General features: G+C 43.9%; 1 protein-coding gene across 1 annotated transcript in view; it reads right to left on the reverse strand.

Annotated features, from left to right (window-relative positions):
* The window catches only part of GREB1L (GREB1 like retinoic acid receptor coactivator), a 142,928-nt gene that overhangs the window by 63,994 nt on the left and 58,278 nt on the right, over positions 1–20,656 (reverse strand). Inside the window, exons 8-14 of the mRNA XM_074985832.1 lie at positions 18,254–18,391; positions 17,793–17,912; positions 15,976–16,113; positions 14,025–14,210; positions 5,033–5,359; positions 3,317–3,445; positions 2,640–2,774 (exon numbers count right to left, since the gene is read on the reverse strand). Coding sequence (XP_074841933.1) covers positions 2,640–2,774; positions 3,317–3,445; positions 5,033–5,359; positions 14,025–14,210; positions 15,976–16,113; positions 17,793–17,912; positions 18,254–18,391 — 1,173 coding nt within the window. The remainder of the gene's footprint in view (positions 1–2,639; positions 2,775–3,316; positions 3,446–5,032; positions 5,360–14,024; positions 14,211–15,975; positions 16,114–17,792; positions 17,913–18,253; positions 18,392–20,656) is intronic.

Consider the following 20,656-nt stretch of genomic DNA (forward strand, 5'->3'; position numbering starts at 1 on the left):
GGTGGTTTTGGAACAAATTGTTAAATTAAAGTGGAACAAATCACTAGGACCAGATAGTGTTCATCCAAGTTTAGAAGGAACTCATATATGAAATAGACTGTGGCATATTACCGATCCCTTAAATCAGTCTCTGTATCAGATGACTGGAGCATAGCTAATATTATTTTAAAAAAGACTCCACGGGCAATACTGGCCAATTATAGGCCAAATAGCCTAATTTCAATACCAGGAAAATTAGCTGAAACTGTACTAAACAACAGAATTGTCAGACACATAGAGGAACATGATATGTTGGGGAAGAGTTGACACAGCTTTTGTAAAGGGAAATCATGCCTCACCAATCTATTAGAATTCTTTGGGGGGAGCTGACAATCATGCAAGCAAGACTGATCCAGTTGACATTATGTACTGTAGACTTTTTCTGAAAAAGTCTTTTATAAGGTCCCCGTACAAGTGCTGCAGCTCAGTCCTGAAGGGAGGGGGTTGCTGACAAGCCAGAGGAGACTGGTGCAATCTTGGCCAATCAGGATGGGAAGCAGTCTGTCAATCAGGGCCAGACTGGGCCCTATAAAAGACTACATGGCTGAGAGAAGCTCACTCCTGCTCTAGGCAGGAAAGAAGTAGGAGCTCCTGAAGAGAGGAAAACTGGGCAGGCTCTGTGAGCTAGAGAGGGACTCCCACCTGTTACTTCTCAGGTTGTGGCCTTAAGCCAAGGGTCACAGGGAAGTGGCCCGGGAAGCATGAGGGCAGATAAAGGGAGAGAAGGAGGGCAGGACAAGACTGCTAGCAGAGAGTCCCCAGGTCAAGACCCAGAGTAGTGGGTGGGCCTGGGTTCCCTTGCTTTCCCTCTTGCACTGTTCCTGGCCTCTAAGACACATAGGCTATAAAGACTGTGGCTTGCCACTGAAACAAGACTTTGGGGCTGCAAGATGACTGCTCAGACAGCTGCCAGGATTGAGGAATGTCGACATACTCTTGGAAGGGGCCAGAACAGAGTGATGAGCACTGATGGAGCGTCCCGAAGAGGATGCTGCAGCCGTTTCCTCCTCAGCTGGAAGTATCTCTGTTACCAGCCGTCTCTGAGTGTTACAGCTCTCTTCCTGTTCACCTCCCCTTCCTGTGTGGTAACCTTTTTGCTTTCAAGCTGAGCTCCTCCCCTCCATGGAGAACAAGGCTTGCAGGTGTGTCTTGTTGGCACGGAACAAGCCCAGAGGAGCTTGCTAGCTTCCTCCGTAACAGCTGAAATGACTCGTGTAGGGGCTGGGGAAACTAGCAGGTCAGGGCTCCCTCCGCAGATGCCTGCGTGGGGAGAGAAATGGGTTGGGCCAGAGTTTTTTTGGCTGTGCTGGGACACTGCACAGGGGCAGCACAGCAGCTGCCTTCAAGCAGGCCTGGCTGGGGAAGTTTGAGCCACCCCAGACACAACTGCCTGGGACAGGAGCTGAGAAGGAAGAGCCCCTCATCTTCTGCAGCACTTTCAGCCTGTCCCCAAAAGCTGAGCTTGGACGGAGAATGGGCTGCTGCCACCCTTCCCCAGCCAGGCTCTCTCCAAGGCAGTTGTTGCTGTGCACTGAGCATGCCAGATAGGAGGGGATCTAGCTCACTCAGCTGCTATCACCCTCCCCAGCCAGCTGGACACACTGTACAGGGCAGTGACCAGGAGTGGGAAGCCAAAACATGCTGGAGATGGGGAGAGCCGGTACAGCAAGAGGACCGACCACACACCCCACACTGGCAGGGTGGAGTAGGGGAGGGAGGAGACATATAGAGGAGACATTGCTTGGTCTTCATTATAATTTTACCTTGTTTGAGTTAAGAACACAGGTTTTTGCCCCAGTGAAGGCAAGATCTCATTGAGATGTCACATATACCCATCATGTGTTACTGGCTCCCAAAGGAATTGAAGAATTCACAGCAAATCAGTTTTACTTATTTGCTGATACTCTTATATAAAAAATGAAATAATCGTAAAATTCGAGGTTTAACTGTAATATTTTGAAAAGGCCAGGGGTAATTAAATTCAGCATTAAAGCAGCCAATCCATCTTCAGCTCATACATTGAGGCTATGTATTACTTTGCATGTCACACTGAACAATGTAATTAAATAATACTGGTGTTTGTATATCTAGGGCACTTTTGATGTGAGGCACTTACAGCTCTTTCCAAACATTAATAACCATCTCATAGCTCATCCATGTGTTAGGTATAATCAGCATTTTACATATACAGAAACAAGTATCAAGGCTAAGTTGGCTGAAACATTTGCATGGGCTCACATAGCAGTCTGCGCACAGTCAGAAACAGAACATAAGCTCAAGACCATAGCTTCACTCCAGGCATAAAAGGGTGAGATCAATCCAGAGAGTCAGAAATAAATGGGAATTTCCGTCTGCTCCAGTTAGTTTGTTACATGAGTTTAGAGCAAAGTTCTTTTAACTCTAGAACTATCAAAGGCAGAATGAGGAAGCTTCTGTGCTATAGTGAAGTTATTACAAAAGACCTCATGCCAAAATTAGCGAGGTGGTTTTCCTTTTTGCCTTCAGCCAGAGATACTAACAATTTCAGCCTGGCTGAATAGTGTCCACAGACTACTTTGTGGCACATGCATCTTATGAAATCCAGCAAAGAAAAATATTACCCAAGTCTTGTGTTGAAACCATGGAAGCTGCCTCGTGAGATGACACACATTCATTAACATTTCCATTAAAAGGGATTACAACAGAGTCACCTCGTTGCTGCTGCATTTTCTCTAGCAACTTGTCCAAATCATCACCTATTTAAGAATTTAACAAAAAAAGTGTGTGTCCAGAAGGAAGAAGATTGGTGAAAATATTTATAACGTGTTCCAATATGTCACATTTACTATCTTCACTTTACTAATGATTTGACACTTGCATAAAGTTTAACTCCAAAAGAAAGCCATAGCTGGATGTTTCATAGCTCTTCCTTTACAGCTTGTAATAGTTGATGATCACAAAGGAACAAATACTCTGCAAATGCGTTCACTGATTAGCACACATAAGTCCCATACAACTACAGATGCTCTGCATCATATTCTGCTTATGAGGTGGTTAAAATAGATTAAAACAGGATGGGGAGCTCTCAAGGCCCACTGAGGAGGAGAGAAAGCATGCCTTCATGCTCACTAATCAAGGTAGGGTGAGGTCGAGAGGCTCTCCTTCGGCATTTAATAGAGAATGGGGATCTGCATTTAACTCTCTGCCCCTTACACTAGCTCCTGAACAGGAGAAGACATGCAAAAGAATCAGAAAATTAATCTGTTAGGAGAAACTTCAAATCCTTAAACTCACTTACCTAAAGATGTGTTTTTGAAATGTGATGCCAGGAAACTAACTTTTCCTGTGATCAGCTCATAACTGATCTCTTTTAAAAACTCACTGGTTGTAAGCATGCTCTCTGCCAGTGCTCTAGACTGATACTGACCTAGAGAACAGAAAGGACAGGTCTGGGCTGAACACAGTGCATTCTCATTGTAAAAATTCCCCAGTGTGTAATGGCCTTGTGGAAGTGACATGCTAATATTCAGCCTTCGGCCTCCATCGCCTTTTGTAGAGGAGATTGGGAGAGGGGGATTATCAAACAGAAACAGTCAGTTTATTCTATTTGGTGTCATTTTAGCACTTTTTTGCAAGATGCGGTCCACAGTTATGTTGGTCCACAAGCTATTTTTTGGTAAAAGGAGGTACAGAATGCACGCACTTCTTCTGCAGAAGGGATGGAAACTTCTGGGAGAACATAAAGAGGAAACTGTCCAATTTTTTCATTCTGGTAGATAACACTAATTTTGGAAAGGGAATAGTACAGTCCCAAATTCATACACATGCACATGGAAAATTTATAACAAAGGACTACTGCGAGAAAAAAAAAAATCAGTCTGGAAGAAATAGTTGCCTGTATTTTATATTTGGAGCCCTACCAAAAAGTCATGGACAGGAAAAATGCATCACGGACTGTGAACCCTAGTGTTTAAGATGCTTTTACCCTAAACTATACTGAAGTCATGGGGAAGAGCAGCATTTCTCAAATTGGGGGTCCAGCCCAAAAGGGAGTCACAGGGGGATCAAAAGGTTATGTTAGAGGGTTTCTTGGTATTACCACCCTTACTTCTACACTGAGCAGCCAGCTCTTGAGGCAGTGCCCAGCCATAAGCGGCAAAGAAGTAAGAGTGGCAATACCATACCATGCTGCCCTATTTCTGTGCTGCTGCCTTCAGAGCTGGTTGGCTAGAGAGTAGTGGCTGCTGACTGAAGGCCCAGCTCTGCAGGCAGCAGCAGTAGCACAGAACTAAGGACAGCAACACCACATGCCCCGCTGGCTGCTGCTGGCAGTGGCTTTGCCTTCAAGGGTGGGCTCCCAGTGACTAGCTGCCAGCTCTGAAGGTAGTGCAACCCCCAGGTGCACTGCATAAGTAAGTGCAGCAGTTCCACAACCCCCTTACAATCTTGTCACACCTCAGCAAAAAACAGAAAAAAATAATTTTGGGATTAACCCACCTACAATTACATCAACGCAAAATTTCAGAGTTAAATAGCTGAAATCATTCAGTTTACTTTTTAAAAAATCCTGTGAGCTTGAAATTGATGGCGAATTTGATAGGGCCTTATTCACACTGTCATGCAAAATTACTGGTAGTCTACTCATTTGCATTAGCTTGTCAGCATTACGGTGCAAAAATCATGTAGCTATCATGTGCATAAGGGACACCCTGGCCCATCCCCCACAGCAGCCATTCAGAAGAGCAAGCCATCAGATATCCCAGGCACAGGGACAGTGTAAGTCTAGTGAATTTGCTTCAGGGAGTAGCTGCTGGCAAGCATGCAGCTACTCTTCCATCAGGAGCCAGCAATTACTACACAAAATCCTGCCCAGGGAGAAGTAGAAAGAGCAATGTTATTGCACAGGTACAAAAGGGGAACAAAAATTATTATGGAGATGTTAAAGATGACCCATTAGATAAAAAGGCAGAATGCAACTGTGTTTGTAACCACATCATTTTATAAAGTTACTCACCCAAGACAACTACACAGAATTCATTTCCTCTGTTCTTTGATGCACAGATTGCAACAACATAATCTGGTAGCCTTTGATGATGTTTCATTTCATTGAGCGATCTCAGAGTTTCTGAAATGCCTTCAGCCAGAGAATTATGGGTAACAACCACATGCACCAGGTCCTGAGATACACTGGTGATTAACCTAGCAAGCCAAGGGAGCTGACCTGGTGACACTGAGACACACTGACCACTCATTTGCAAGGATCTCTCTCTCATTGTGAACTCCTGCATAGCTTTCAGCATGATCTGTTCAAATTCTTCCCTGAGAGGTATCTGGTCAGGCCCTACAATTAAAAAAAAAAAAAGAACATCATCTGTTATCAAAGAGTTGTCACATCAAGATCAACCATTTGCTCATCTGGTGAGGACACTCTCTGAGCATTTGTAGCATTTTTCACAATATTTAAAATGGATACTTACCAGCTTGAGCCTGTTCTCATTTCTTTATTGCAGAAGCCATTTGTCAACATAACAAAAATGTCATCTCCTTCTTAACCTCTTTGCCCTAAATCATCGGACTACTGTACACTAGACACCTCTCTACCTTCCAGTGGTCCAGAAAACAAAAATCTCAGTGTTCCCTCTCAAGCCTTAGTCAGAGCTTGCCACTGATATCAGAATGTCAAACATTCAGCTTGTTTTCCCAGAATCTCCACAAGTAACCCGACTGCAGAAGGTACTGCGTACATTTGATTCTGATTTTTCAGTAATGTAACTAAACTTCAAACTTCTAATCTTAAGAGTTGTATATACAATGCTGGAACTTGGCTGATGGATTTTCAAAATTCAGGTCACGAATCTAAAATTATGAGTTAGAGGCTTTGTACCTCAGTATCAATCCCTAGAGTTACCTATTTTAGTAACACTTGCCACACTAAAATAAATCTAATGAGTGCTTCCAAAGATAGCCTTGCACAGGTAAAATAATATCAATAAATGCAGAATGAGAAACACAATACTTTGCCAAACTCCCTGCCCAGTGCCACAGGAAATAGATTCACATTTCAGCAATTTGATCTTCAATATCAAAGAGCAGCCATTAGACTGCCATATATAAAAGGCCCAATTCTACTTTACGAATATTTCAAGGAGGAAGACAAAAAGGTTGGGGATAGGGGTGTCTGAAACACAGAGGCTGGGTCTACACTTGCCCCCAACTTTGAAGGGGGCATGTTAATCAGGGTGACGGGAGATTACTAATGAAGTGCTGCGGTAAACACGCAGCACTTCATTAGGCTAGTTCACGCCCGCGGCAACTTCGAAGTGTCAAATTTCAAAGTGCCAGCATGAGTGTAGCTGCAGGCACTTCGAAGTGCCCGTGCTACTTCAAAGTGCCTTTACTCCCCAAAATTTTGAGGAGTAAAGACACTTTGAAATAGCGCGGGCACTTCAAAGTGCCTGTGGCTACATGCATACTGGCACTTCGAAGTTACCGCAGAGGAGGATTAGCCTAATGAAGTGCTGCATATTCACCGCAGCACTTCATTAGTAATCTGCCATCGCCCTGATTAACATGCCCCCTTCGAAGTCGGGGGCAAGTGTAGACAAGCCGGGAAAAAGGAAGGGTTAGTGTCCATTGCAAAAATCTCAAATCAGCTTTTCATGACAAAAGCTTACCAAGTCTACCACCCCTGCTAGCCAATGCATATGTTAGATACATTAATAATCATACCCAGCACGTGGGCAATTACATTAAGTGAATTCTCTTCTGTCTCACCTTTTTAGTACATACATATTTATATCTTCCCTTCAGAACTGTCTCAATTTCTGAGATCTACCAAAGTAGCACATTTCAGATCTTTGAAGAGCTGATTTTGGAGAAAATATCAGTAATGATTTGCTGAAACAGTGGCTGAAAATCTGACAGGGAGAATGGGGGAATGATTGCCATCAAAAGAGACAATGTCTGCAACATACCACAAAAGAACCTAACTAAGCACATACAAAAGCAATACTGGCTGAATCAGATCAGTTATGTAGAACAGAAACTTTGGAGGTCAAAGGAGAACAAAGAAACTGAAGAATGATGGAAGTAATTACATAAATTGAAAGATCCCAAAGCAAGATTCAAAGTTATATTATACCTCATGAAATTCACCCCCAATTTGCCACATAAGAATGCTGCTTAAGAACAGGAAAGAAATGCATTTGAATCATTAAGAGAAACTTTTAAGAATTAAATATGTTGTCAAAGAAGCACCAATATGGAAATACTTGCAAATTAATCAACAGTTGTGATAATAGGCTCAAGTGTAATCGCATGGTTTTTAGGCTATTCTTTTTCCTGGTGATAATTTAGCGGCATGCACTTCCAAAGCACTGCTCAATAGTCACCAGAACAATGATCAGATAGAAAAATGAAAAGTGAGCTATTGATTTTGGTTGTGAATATGCTTATGCACAGAAATTTGTCAAGCTAGAAACAGACCAAACATTATTGGAAGCCTCAGTACAGACACCACTGTACAAAGCACCATTTAAACCTCAAAAAATGATAATGAAATTTCAACAGTGTACATTAACTGTGGGATTCAGATTTGGTAAGGAGCTTCTTAATGTGGACAAGCTTCCAAGAGTGCCTGTAACCAAAGCAAGCAGGGAGCAGCAGGAAGAAGGGTTTCAAATACACTGACTCGAGTGTTACCAATTTCTGAAACAAGTTTGCAAGCGCTGGTAAGAAATCCAAAATAATTCAAGCATACAATAGCTGGAGACAATAATTCTAAACAAGTAGCCCCCAAAAAAATGGTTACACAATTTACTGGCATAAAGGGATGGAATTGCTACATATGATGAGATTCTGTTCAAAGCACATTGCATAATATCATAAAATATGAGTTTAGAAAAAGTAAGTACAGCCCACAGTGTCCAGAGGGTCATTCTATGGTATAATAAAGGATGTCCCACTCTTGCCACACATCAATGCTACCATCAAAGACAAGATTTCCAAACGTGAAATCTGCAATGAAGTAAAAAAGAATGTAAAAGAACCACTGAAACCACCCAGGTTTCCTGATCACTTTGGATCTGGAAAAGGTACAACTTATTAATGGATTATTGCTCATTTTTTTTTAAATTGAGGTATTGCACAACAGAAGAACTCACTGTAAATTTCGTTTTGCTACAGACCAATAAGCTGACCGTCCGTCCCGTATTTGGTGGGACAGTCCTGTATCTGGGGATGCCAAAAAGACATCCCTACATATTTTTTAAAAGAGACTAAGTGTCCCATATCTGGGCCCCCCGCACCGGACAGCACTCAGCTGCCATGTCTGTGCCACTTCCCCAGGGCTGGTAGTGGGGGAGCACCAGCAGCTGCCACCTCCTCCCCATCTCCCTGAGGCTTGATGGAGCCAGGAGGAGCCACCCCTCCCCACCCCCATGTCTCCCTGTACCATTTTGGGACAGGGAGATATGGTCACCCTACAGATGAAACAAGGACAGAAACTGACCCACAACCACAAATGACTCTGTTTTGCAACACTCTTTCTGGGAACAATTCAGGAACATTATACAAAGCCCTCGCTATGTACAGTCAAATGTGTTAGCAGAAAAAATTAGCAGGAAGGGGAAATAAATCGATAAAAAAGATTCCAGAGGATCACAGCATTCTACCACTTCACTCAAAATGCTTTGTTTGAATCACCCATTCAGAGAGATTCACAGGCAACAGGACAGGATGGGCAATCCCTTCTGGGGGGGCACCCCAAGAATTTGGTAAGTGTTCAAGGGCTGCACTCTGACATGATAATAATGGAGGACGTGCAGGGTTTGGGATGGGGGTTGGGTGAAGGAGGGAGTGGTGAGCCAGGGCAGGGGATAGGGGTGCAAGGTCCAAGGGGGGTTATGGGTACGGGTGCAGGAGAAGATTTTGGCTAGGAGGAGAGGTGTAGGAGGGGGCAGGGTCTGGGAAGGAATTGTGGCCTGGGGAGGGGGAGTAAAGGTTTGGTTTGTGACCTTTGGGGTGGGGAACAGAGGGTTTGGATTGTGATCTGGGGCAGGGGTGCAGAGAGCTGGAAGGAGAGAGGGACTGGGATGCCAGGTGCAGGCTCTTGCTGGGAACGGCTTACCCAGGGGCCTCCCAGCGAACAGTCCAGTGGAACCCTCAGACAGGCTCTCTGCCCTCCATGCCCCTGCGCACCACTCAACGCAGCCAGCTGCCGTGACCATGTGCTCTCTGAGCGCCACGAGCCAGCAGGAGGGGGTGGGTGGGGAGAGCAGGCATTGTGCACCGCAAGCATGGCCCAGGCAGTTCCCATGGCCCAGCCTCCAGCCATTGAGAGCTGTGAGACTGTGCTGGGGGTGGGGGCAATGACAGCCCTCCTCCCCACCCAGGGGTTTCCTGGTGCACAGAGCACATGGCCCCCACCTTTGGCCTTTCTGAGGGGCCTGCTGGGACACAAAAAAGGCAGGGAGCCTACTTAATAGGCTACTAAGCTGAGAGTGCACAAGGCTGTAGTCCTGACCCGTCTCCTGTATGGCTGTGAAACCTGGACCTGGTACAGAAAACATGTGAAACTGCTGGAACGCTTCCACACACGCAGCCTGAGGTCAATGCTGCGCATTCGATGGCAGGACAGGGTCACGAACCTGCAACTCCTGGACAGAGCAGGAACCACCTATCTGTGAAACAGGTTTAATAATAATTTCTGTCTCACAGAGATACTGGGAGAATGAACCAAATCTTATCTGGTTGACCTCCACTAGCAGCCCATGGCAAACTTGCTCTTGAAGCATCTTAGTTGCTGGGACCTACAGCCCAGGGCATGAAGGGGAGCTACAAGCCCATCACTGGTGGGCTGCCCCGAGCCTCAGGTCATCACAGAGCTAGGAAAGTAGGTAGAAGAGGATCCTTTAGCCCCCGGTGAATGTGAGCACCCTTTCGCCATCCAAGCGAACACTTTGTTTCTTCTCTCCGGCTCCCCTGAGCCCACAGCCCGGGAAAATCCCACTACTAATTAATTTGAGCACAATGTCCAAAACCCTGACAGTAAGTGTACAGCAATCGACGTGGTAACTGCAGCAATGCAGCCTCCCCAGGAGCTGCTTCTCCCCAACTCTACGCTGGCTGGCTCCATTCACGGCTGGGCTGCAAGCACACTGCCTGCATGGGCTGAGCTCCCAGCCTGAACCCACCCCCCACAGATCTTATTGCCCTAAACAAAAATGGAAAGGGGCTCTGCTCCTGCCCACTTGGTTTCTGACTTTGCTCCCTGCTGACTAGCCGGAGCAGCTGTAACTTGAGCTGAGGCAAGTACAACTGGGAAAAGCTGGGAGAGATTGGGGCGGGGAGGGCGTGGGGGATGTGGAATGAATGTGCAGGGGCAGAGCAAAACCCTGGGCATTTTTAGATTTGTACAATTGCAGCCAGACACAGAGTTGGGGTTTTGGGTGAGGAGAGATGTTGGGTACTTGCGAGGGGGGTTTGGTCTGAGTGTGGGTCAGAGGGGTTCAAGCTGAGAGGGGAGGAGTGGGGTATTTAGGCTGGGGGTTGGAGACTATGTTCAGGCGGTGGGGAGGTAGGGGCCTTGCAGGCAGGGGGCTCAGTCTGAGCAGGGGTGGGGGTGGGGGGTTTGGACCCTCTGAGAGGGGTTCACTCTGGGTGGGGATGGGGTGGGTTGTTCAGACAGGAGGAATGTTGAGACCTTGCAGGAGGGAGTTCAGTCTGAGTGGGGGGGGGGTAGAGGGACCCTGAGCCGAGCAGGGGGTGAGGTGTTTGGATGAGCTGGGGGCTCTTCGGGCCTAGTGAGTGGATGGGGGGCACTATTCAGGGGGTGGAGAGGGTAGGTTCAAACTCGGAGCGGCTAGAGGCAGGGCCAACTGGAGAGCTGAGGGTGAGGCTCACTGTTGGGGGGGGGGCATCCATATTCACAATGTTTTGCCAGAGATGTACATATACACATACGCACTCTAACACAAACAAGAGATAATGAGGAGAACTATAGGACAGACTTATTTTTTAAATCATTGGCCAACAAAAGAAGCTGCATAAGCACCAAGAATTAGCTAGAGACCTAACACATAATCTTTGGTTCTCATAAATAAAGGAATTAAATAAACCAATAGGGCTTAATGTTTCAATAGTATGTCATTGTATAAATCATATTTTAAAGCAGAGTCAATCCTAGGATATGGTTTCAAATGGCATCCCTGGCAGCCAAAGTGTGGGAGCGGGAAGCCTCAATGATGACATGATTTCTTAGCTAAGGTTCAAAGAGCAGATAAGACAGGTGTCTTTAGGGGGGTAGATGCAGCCAATGCAGCGTCTCAGTCTGGGGAAGGGTATAGAGAGATTTTTTTAAAAAGTAGATAACCAAAGCCAACAACCTGGTGTCTCCCAGAAAATTCTCCCTCTTCATCTAAAATTACACACATTCAGAACTGTAACATTTTGCCAGGGAATAAAAGAACATTTTCCAAACAAGAGGAATTTTTTTAGTTGATTTACAGAGATCCCTAAGCATCATGCTGCATTTTGAAATATTCTTATCCATCCAAGAGGAAAAGACTTGGAACTAAGTTCCTGTTCTAGAAAAGTGTGCTAGAAATGCCAGATGCTCACCTCTGAGGATGACAATATACAAGCATTTACCTCATAAGGGAAAGGCACATGACAGCTTCAGCCAAATACTGAGTGAACAGCTCAGACTAACTCCCAGCAGAGAGCAGAAAGTAAAGCACACAGTCCACCTATGCCGGTGATTTTCAACTGGTGCTCCGCAGCACACTGGTGTGCCATGACAACTGTCCAAGTGTGCACTGAAATGTCATCCATTTCCACTCACCTCTGCTTTTTGCAGAGCCCTCATGGGGATGGGGGGCGGGACTGACAATCCCACCCCAGCTGGGGCTCAAACAAGGCTGTCAAGGCTGCCTGAGTCCCAGCTGGTATGGGGCTGGTCAATTCCACCCCCCCTCTCGCCTGCAGAGCTGCCTCGAGGGCAAATGCCAACACCACAGGAGTCCATAGGTGCTGGGAGGCAGTTGAAATGCTGCTTCCCAGCCTGAACAGGTGGGCAGGTAGTCCCCCGCCAACTTGTCCCCCCACCAACTGGTGTAGCGAGAGAGGAGGGAGTCTGTTGGCAGGGAGAGGAGTCTGCTCTCTGGAGCTGCCTCCTCTTCCCCCCCTCTCCCCCAAGAAATTGAGTAACTGCTGGAATTTCTCGATTACTCAACATCACTTGCCCACCTTTTTGTATAACGGCAGGCACAGATTTCTCTCTAACCCAGTAAGTTGTTACTTACTTTGCATTTTGCTCTGATCCGTTGATTTCAATTATTTACTGGTTCAATTATTTAATAAAAATTACACTTTTAAAAATATTGTTATAAATATGAAATTCATAACACAAAAAGATAAAATTTAGATACCTGAACTGAATGCTGCATGGGGAACAGGTTTAGGGCTCTAAATAGTTAGAAATAGTCGAGTTGAGCAAAAACGACAAGAAGTCCTGTGGCACCTTATAAACTAACAAATACTTTGGAGCATAAGTTTTCATGGGCAAAGACCCGCTTCATCAAATGCATCTGACGAAGCAGGTGTTTGCCAATGAAAGCTTACACTCCAAAATATCTGTTCCTCTATAAGGTGCCACAGGACTCCTTGTTGTTTCTGAAGATACAGACTAACTCAGCTACCTCTCTGATACTTGTGTTGAGCAGATTTTGGAAATGTGTCTATGGTAGCTGTCGAAGACGGTGTATTCTGTGGTGGATTTGAATCATTAATCCATGTGATCCTTGTTTAGCTTGTTTGCACTACTACTTTGCAAACCTCTCTAGTATGACTGTAACCATAGTAACTGTAAGTAAAAGTGATGTTTATGAACAGTCATTTCAGCTCAAAAAACTGAGTGTGCTGTGGAACTGTTGAAACAAAGTGAGAAAAGAGTGAAGAAAAAAGTGAGTGTGCCCTGCTCCTGAAAAGCTTGGGAACCACTGACCTATGCAGAGACTGGTTCTTTGTTGTACAGCAGTGAGAGGACTATACGTGCTTTTGGGGCTATTATGCCAGCTTCCAATTCACCAAGGTACTGCTCCAGGAGAGGAAGGCACAGTGGCAAAGCACATCGTAAGTAGACGTGCTCAAGACAAACCTGCTCTCAAATGTGGTCTCATCATAACTTGTGTCCCACTGAGAACACAAGAGTGTGAAAATGCATTTCATGGTACATGCATGGTGAGGGAAACATCTATCTAGTGCAGAAAAGGCCACGAGTCCCCATTACAAAATCACTATGACTGGCAGTCTCTGTGCAAGGCTGACCTAGGACTAAAATGAAAGGAAAACTGCAAGTCAAGGCTGACATGTCTGTGAGAGAGGGCTTACATAGCACTTCCCCACACTACTCTCTATGCCTTTAATAGCTTATATTTATATTCACATAAGGAAAGGGTCTGTCTACAAAAAAGGTTAGAAAACCTGCAACTCACTCGGTTGCCTAACATTCTGGGTAGGGCACATATTAAATACATTCAAGAAAACAAGAATGTGTTGTGTATGAAATGGTTTGCTCTAGTTTGCACAACAGAGGTAGTTTTCATGTAAATGTTGCAGTCTCCAAAACAATGGTGACAACACATCTGTAAGCCTCTGTCATGAAATTCTGAATGAAAAAAGGATGGAGTGCTCTTAGACAGGGATGTGAAAACAGAAGGTTGGATACCCTAAGCAAATGAAATATTTGCAATGCAGAATGATATTTGATTTTCACAAAGGTGACCTTGGTCAAGGGGAGGACAGAGACAGGACTGCCCTTCAAATTCACCTCCTTTTCAGGCATATTTACAAAAGAGCACTGACTGTAGATACAGATTATCTTCTCTTCCAGCTGCAAGATAGAAAGAAAATTGGCTACCAGCAAGAGGAAGTACATACTAGAGATGAAGGGAGACAACAGAAGTAGTAAGCATTAAACATTGGAATGAATATGAGATTTGGCTTACCTAACCGGACGAGATACTGTATGGTTAAAAGAATCATGTTCTCCACACTTAGTAACTGACTGCCAGTCAAGCCCAAAAGATCCAAATCCTTGTTCTCCAGCTGTGGAATCTTGTAGCAATTCACCAGCAAGGGACTTACTACAATATCACCAACATTGCCATAGAAATAGGGTAAAGTGCCATAACCTTCAAAAACAAAAAACAAAAGAGACCCCTAGTTTGTATCTATAAAACCTTCCAACAGTTATGTTCCCTAATTTCTGCATAATGCTACACACCAAAAGATGGGATCATGGTGACCACACCACACATTATTACTGTCTGCAGAAGAAATCAAGTATGCCAATGGTGTATTACCTTGTATATACAAATATCAATTTACCAAAAGTTACCGTGATTGTCTGCCCAGCACCAAGATAGGAATTACTTATTCATAAACAAAGTAATCTGTTCAATTGTTACCAAGTTGCCATCTACAAACCTGCAGTACAGAAATCTTAATCTGACAAAAGCAGCACAAATTGAATCAAATGTGCTTCAGACACTGTGTACTGTTCATTGTTATGATGAACATCTTAATTTTTATCTGCATTTATATTTTCATGACCAGTTTAATTAATACAGCAATTAAAGATAATCTTTTTGGTAAGATTAAGGATTTGTATTTTTAAATCTCTTTATATCTGTTTATATTTTTTTAAAAATTTGTAAGCCGCCTCAAAATATTTTAAATAGAGAGGTAGGGTAAAAATATTTTAAATAAAAAGAAAAAAGAAAAGGAAGACAAGTATAGAAATAGACTACTTTTTTCTCATCTAAGTTTTTCTTTTAAAATACATTCTCCTCAATATTTAGTAGACCCAACAATTCTGGTACATCTGATGCTGTATCACCAATAGAACTCTTTTTTCCCCAGGGACAATAACATTGGGCCCAAGTGAGAACTGTCCTGCCAGCTTGCCAGGAGCCCAACGGCAGCACATAATTGTCATGAAATTAATATGGAAATGTAACTATTAAAATGATAGAACTGTAAGTATTCGGTACATTGCACTTCCATAAAATAAAAAAATACAAATTAACTGCAATCCTAACCAGGCAATCTTTATTCATGTAGGTAGCCCCATTACCTCTACTATGTGTAAAGACCAGTTGTGTGATTAAAGACTTTGAGCCTTTTTCCACTATTTAACTTATAATTCATTCCAGGGATGATTTGGTATAAATGGTTCCCTAAAATGCAGGGTGCTTTATACAAAGGGAAATGCTGCACTGAACTGGACAGTCATGGGACTTATTCTGAGTTTTTAGCACAACTCTTGAATCTGAAGAATTTCATTATTGTTATTTTGGACTAATGTACCTCAAAGGGAGATTTTCACATTAAAAGTAATAGTTTAACACAACAGCAAAGTCCTTACACATGGTATATTACTAACCACACACATTATACACGTGAAATAGTTTAATACTCCAATTTATTATTTACACAGTTGGGGGAGAACTAGTCAGTTTTGATGAGTCAATTCAACATCAATTTCACTTCCTCTCAAGTAGCAGCACAATGCTATAGTGTTGTAAACACTGCAAATAAATGTTTATTTGTCTTGGGAAACTGCACTGGAAAGTTGTTTTAATTCCACAGAAATATTCTGTGCTTAGATTTTGTAAAAGCCTTGTTTGTACAAAATACAAATGTAGGATCTAATCTGATCTGGCCAGGAACCTTTCATATGTGAGGTCTTGGCAGAAATCCCCAAACTTCTCATTATTAATATTGCACAATTAACACAAGAGGCTGCTGAAAGTCTTATGAAGCATGGTGACCTTCTGTTGTACTCATGGGCTAATCACAAAAGTGAATTTCATTACCTACACAAAACCCTAATCCCAGAGGGAGCTTGCAGTTATTCAAGAGGTACAATGTCACTTATTATAACATGAGGCTTACCTATAAGAATCACTGGTCTGATTCCTGAGTTATTCAGCAGGTTTTCAGGAACTATTACCGTCTCCCCTGCAGGGATGGGCTGAGGCTGTAAAATTCCAGTTAACATGGACTGAGGAACTGGGACCGACAAAAGGGGCTCTATAAAACAAAGAAAGAGAAACTTCCATTACCAAAAGGCTCATACTGTGATTTGCCCCTATGAACATATAAAAAACACTCCTGTAAATCACTAACGGCAATAAAATTCAAACTACCTTTGCATTTCCTGTTACAGTTTTAAGGAATTTAAATTAAGACCCAATATCCTTTGCTGGCCCCACCACTAAAATAAAACTTTTTTCTAACTGTTGTATTGTTTCATGGAGAGGGAGAGGAAAAAAAAAAAACAGGTTTGAATCTTCATCCTCTAAAACAGACAAGTAATAGAAAATTTGTCCATAAAGGTCAACTTTCAGTGCTACCTGTCAGCATGAAAAAGGAAGAGGCCACTCTAATTTTTGACCTCCACTACATAGGCCAAAAATCTCAACTTTAAATTGTAGGAACTTACCTGTTACTAGAAGTTTGTTTACCCAGAATTTCTCTCTGAGAACAAATGCAACATGGGTATGAAGTAGATCTATGCAAGGAAACTAGCAACAACAAAACAGAAGATGGCTTCTGACCACCTGCAACTGGTTTGAAAAGCTCCCTGTTTAAATGACCATTTTAAAATGTTGCTAATATGTTGCTTGTCAGTAAAAGTATATTCATGGGCACCACAAAAGGACTGAGAGGTCAAGCTACAGGACATGAGTCTGGGAGTCAAGAGATCTGGGTTCTAACTTTCTGTATTGACTTCAGCAAGTCATTTAAGACAAGATCTTCACAAATGGTTACTGATTTGAGATGCCCACACAGAGAGAGGGCCAGGTGCTGAGCCTCCACTGCTCATACTGACTACCACTGTGGATGCTCAAACTCTCTGGGACACCTTGGGCTTCACTTTCAAACTGAACACCCAGAAATGGACACACCCATAACCAATGGTAGTATTGAAACTTTGGATCTGAACTATTTCCTTCAGTTTCCCTTTCTGCAAAATGGGGATAAACAATACTTACTTCCCTTTGCAAAACACCTTGAGTACTGCAGCTGAAGAGTGAGATTGTGGTAGTAGTTATATTTTTAAATTACCATAGCAGAACATATAAGTTGTTAATGTACCTTTTTATTTAACCCTAGCTCTTACCTTAATATGGATTCCAACATTTTATGTCCATGATGAAGCCCTAAGAATTCTCCAACCCCGAAATGTCAAGACCCCTTCCTGCAGCGATCATCCTTCAAGCTAAGGATGACTTGATGAGATTTTCATTAACAACATTTTGTTCCAAGTAACCAGAATTAAGCTACGTAACATCCCAGGCAGCAATGGAGTATCTACAGCATGCTGCGACAGTCTGGAAGTTACGACCTCAAGAGGACGGCCAATGGATATTGCATATATTTATTTTCAAAGCGCTGAGTTATGGATAGTTAACCATGAGATTGTATTATTATCCTCACCCTCATTTTTCCCTCTTCTCATTGTCATGCTCCAATATTGCCTCATTTTAAATTAGACTGCAGGTTGTTTGGGGCAGGAACCATGTCATCACATGTTTCTAAAAAGTCCAACAAAGCCGGGACCTGCTCCCAAGTGCGACCTGAGGTCATTACTCTAATAGAAGTAATGATGTGTACTGCACAAGTTTAGAGAAGCACTATTAGGTCACTAAGCTGGATGAGCAGAAGTTATTGTTATAAGAATCCACTTAATTATTAAAAAGTCTTACCCGTCCTTGCAAGAGGCCGAATTGTCGGAACAGGTACAACTAAACCAGGAGGTGGGACAGGTGACCCAGGAGACCATCCCCGGTGTCGTTTCTTTGGTGGCCCAGAACTAGACACTGATGCTGAAGAGGAATAAAGAAAAATATATTTCAAAATACCCTTCTTCCCATATCCCGTTCACATTCAGGTACACAACCCCTCGGATGGATTTTGACTTCACACTGTTTTTCTGTTGGGATGGCTACAAACTCCACTGAGTTGTTTTCAATTTACAACAGGCCACATTCTGACTGGAGAAACACTAGTATCTGCAATAAGGCATGCATCGTTGTCAGCAACACTCGTGCCAGCAACACACTACTCTGAAATGAAGAGATGTGGAAAAGAAAACAAAGCTACAGTTTTCAGGCTCAACAGCAAGCACAATAAAGAGTTTAAAATGAAATAACAGATTTTCTTTTACCTTGATCTACAGAAAAGCAGCCAGGGCTGGGGGAAGTTGAGTGAGGCATAGGCCGAGAGAAAGTAGAGCTCAACATATTGTTTCTTCCTCCACTACTGTTTCCATTTGCTACATCGTTGGAACGCAGTGTGAGTGGAGCTGAATACAACAAAGTACACAGAGAATGCAGCTTCAGATGATCTTTAACTCAAAATAAATCATATCACAGAATGTAAAGCAAGAGGACAACAAGATTTGTGACTGAATGAACTTTAACCCTGGGGCATCTTCAAATACAAATGGACTTACTGGAGACTCTCTCAAGCACAGTCAGCAAAATTCTCACCTTGAAGTAAGGCTCCTATATTTCAGGGAGAGGAGGGGGAAGGGAACTGAAACAAAACAAAGCCAAAACCACAACCATAAAATCTAGGAAGAATTCTGAAGCAACCTTGTGGGAAGCCACACATGATAAATGTGTGAGGCTGTGTCTACACTGTGAGATAAATTCATGTTTATTAATATCAATTTTGTAATTGTGGAATTTATAAATTTGATTTTGACTATCCTCCCCTCCCCATGTGCTCCTCACTAAGTCGACTTACTGGTGCCACACTCAACTGGCAAACATCGACTCTTGCAGTAGTGCCTTGCGGGGAACCTCTCTCACAGTTCCCTCGTCCCTGTAGCATTCTGGGTATGGTCACTAGTCTTTGACATCATCTTTCCACGCTGCATTTTCCTCATCCCCCTGCCTCGTCCCCCATGCTAAGCAAACGTCCATTTTTTCCATCAGAAGGAAGGAAAAGTAGGGCATCCACAGAGATGGCAAAAAAGTTTACAAAAACATCCTTCTTCTGCAGCTGAATTCTCAGCTGGTCATCCACTGAGTGTCCCCCTCCCGTGATCGCATCCGATCCCTGAAAATAACACAGGGACCCCAAAAAGCTTGAAGAAGGAGAAAGTAGGAAAGTTTTTGAAAAAGGAGGGCTGCTGAGGGGAGAGATTTTGGCTTTCCTGTGCACTATAAGGCTTCTGTGCACAGGCCGTGTTCTCAACTGACCATCCACTGAGTGTCCCCCCTCCCATCATTGCATCCAGTCCCCGAAAATAATACAGGGACGCAGACTGTATTCTTGAAGTTAGAAGAAAGAGGATAGAAAAGTCTAGGAAAAAAGGTTGCTGTCTTCCCTCTTCACTACACAGACATTGCCAGCCCGGGGGGGTGGCAGTGAAATCTCATACACTGAACTTAAAACGGAAACAGGAACCTCAACTTCTCCTCCTCCACGTGGTTTTTCTTTTGGTGGGAGGGGGGTGTCAAAGCATGAAGACAGATAGAAGATGTTAGCAAGAAGATTTATAACAGAAATATCAAGCCAGCAGGTGTCTGCAATGGACAGCAAGCGCCTGAAAATATCTTTGGCGGGGAATGAGGGGTGCTGTGGTCTGTGGCTACAGAGCCAGTTGAAATGTTGAAGTAGTTAAGTGGTCCCCCCCGACTATCTTAGCAGCTATGGGGAATGTCCCCCCCGGTGGCAGCAAGCCCCATGGGTGCCTGGCTAGGGATACGGGGGGGTGGATGTTCAGTGGTGGCCAGTTGAAGTAGTCCCCCCGACTATCTTTGCCACCAGGGGAGACTTCCCCACCGGTGGCAGCAAGCCCACAAATACCATAGCTGCTGGGGGAGACTTCATCCCCCAGTGGTGGTGAGCCCCTCAAATTCTTTCCCGCCCTTGGAGCCCTAAAGGCACACAAGCTAGGACATGGTGCTGCCTGGCAGTATGGTCAGCACCGAATGGCAGGCACATCCTTTTCTTGGGTCAGGTGCTCGTTGGGGAGAGAGGGGGGTACGTGCACAAATGTAAACCACCGAGAACAAGTTTCTCTGCCTTATATGCCAACACAACCCCCACAACAGCTTTGTTGCCACATGGTGCAGCGGGGCAGTGCCCAGCACCATGAAGTACAGAAAAAAATACCAAGTGTAGAGACAGAACCATGAACTCCCTGCAGGGGATGCGCTCACAGCACTCATGGCAAAGAAGGAAAGAGACATGTCTCAGGTTCTCACACAAACATGAGCCCACAGCCACAGGCTTACCGCTCCCACTTTGAAATTCATGGTCTTCCTGTTACCTAAATTCCTGCGCACCTGGAGAGCAGCGGCCAGAGCGGAGCACTGAGGGACATTGTGGGGTACATACAGGACACCTCTGGAGCCTAATAAATTCCATTTTAAGACACGACGCTTCCACATTGACCTTTAACTGAACTTCTGAATTCAAGCTTGGCACTACGCCCATCAGGTAATGGCGATATTGTAATCTCAAGACTAGTGCTCCCTAAATCTAGTTAATGGTATTTACAGTGGAGCCAATCATGTGGTAATATCGAGCTAACTGACTTAAATTTGAATTTATC

Source organism: Carettochelys insculpta, chromosome 2 (assembly GCF_033958435.1).
Source record: "Carettochelys insculpta isolate YL-2023 chromosome 2, ASM3395843v1, whole genome shotgun sequence".
Classification (NCBI taxonomy): domain Eukaryota; kingdom Metazoa; phylum Chordata; order Testudines; family Carettochelyidae; genus Carettochelys; species Carettochelys insculpta.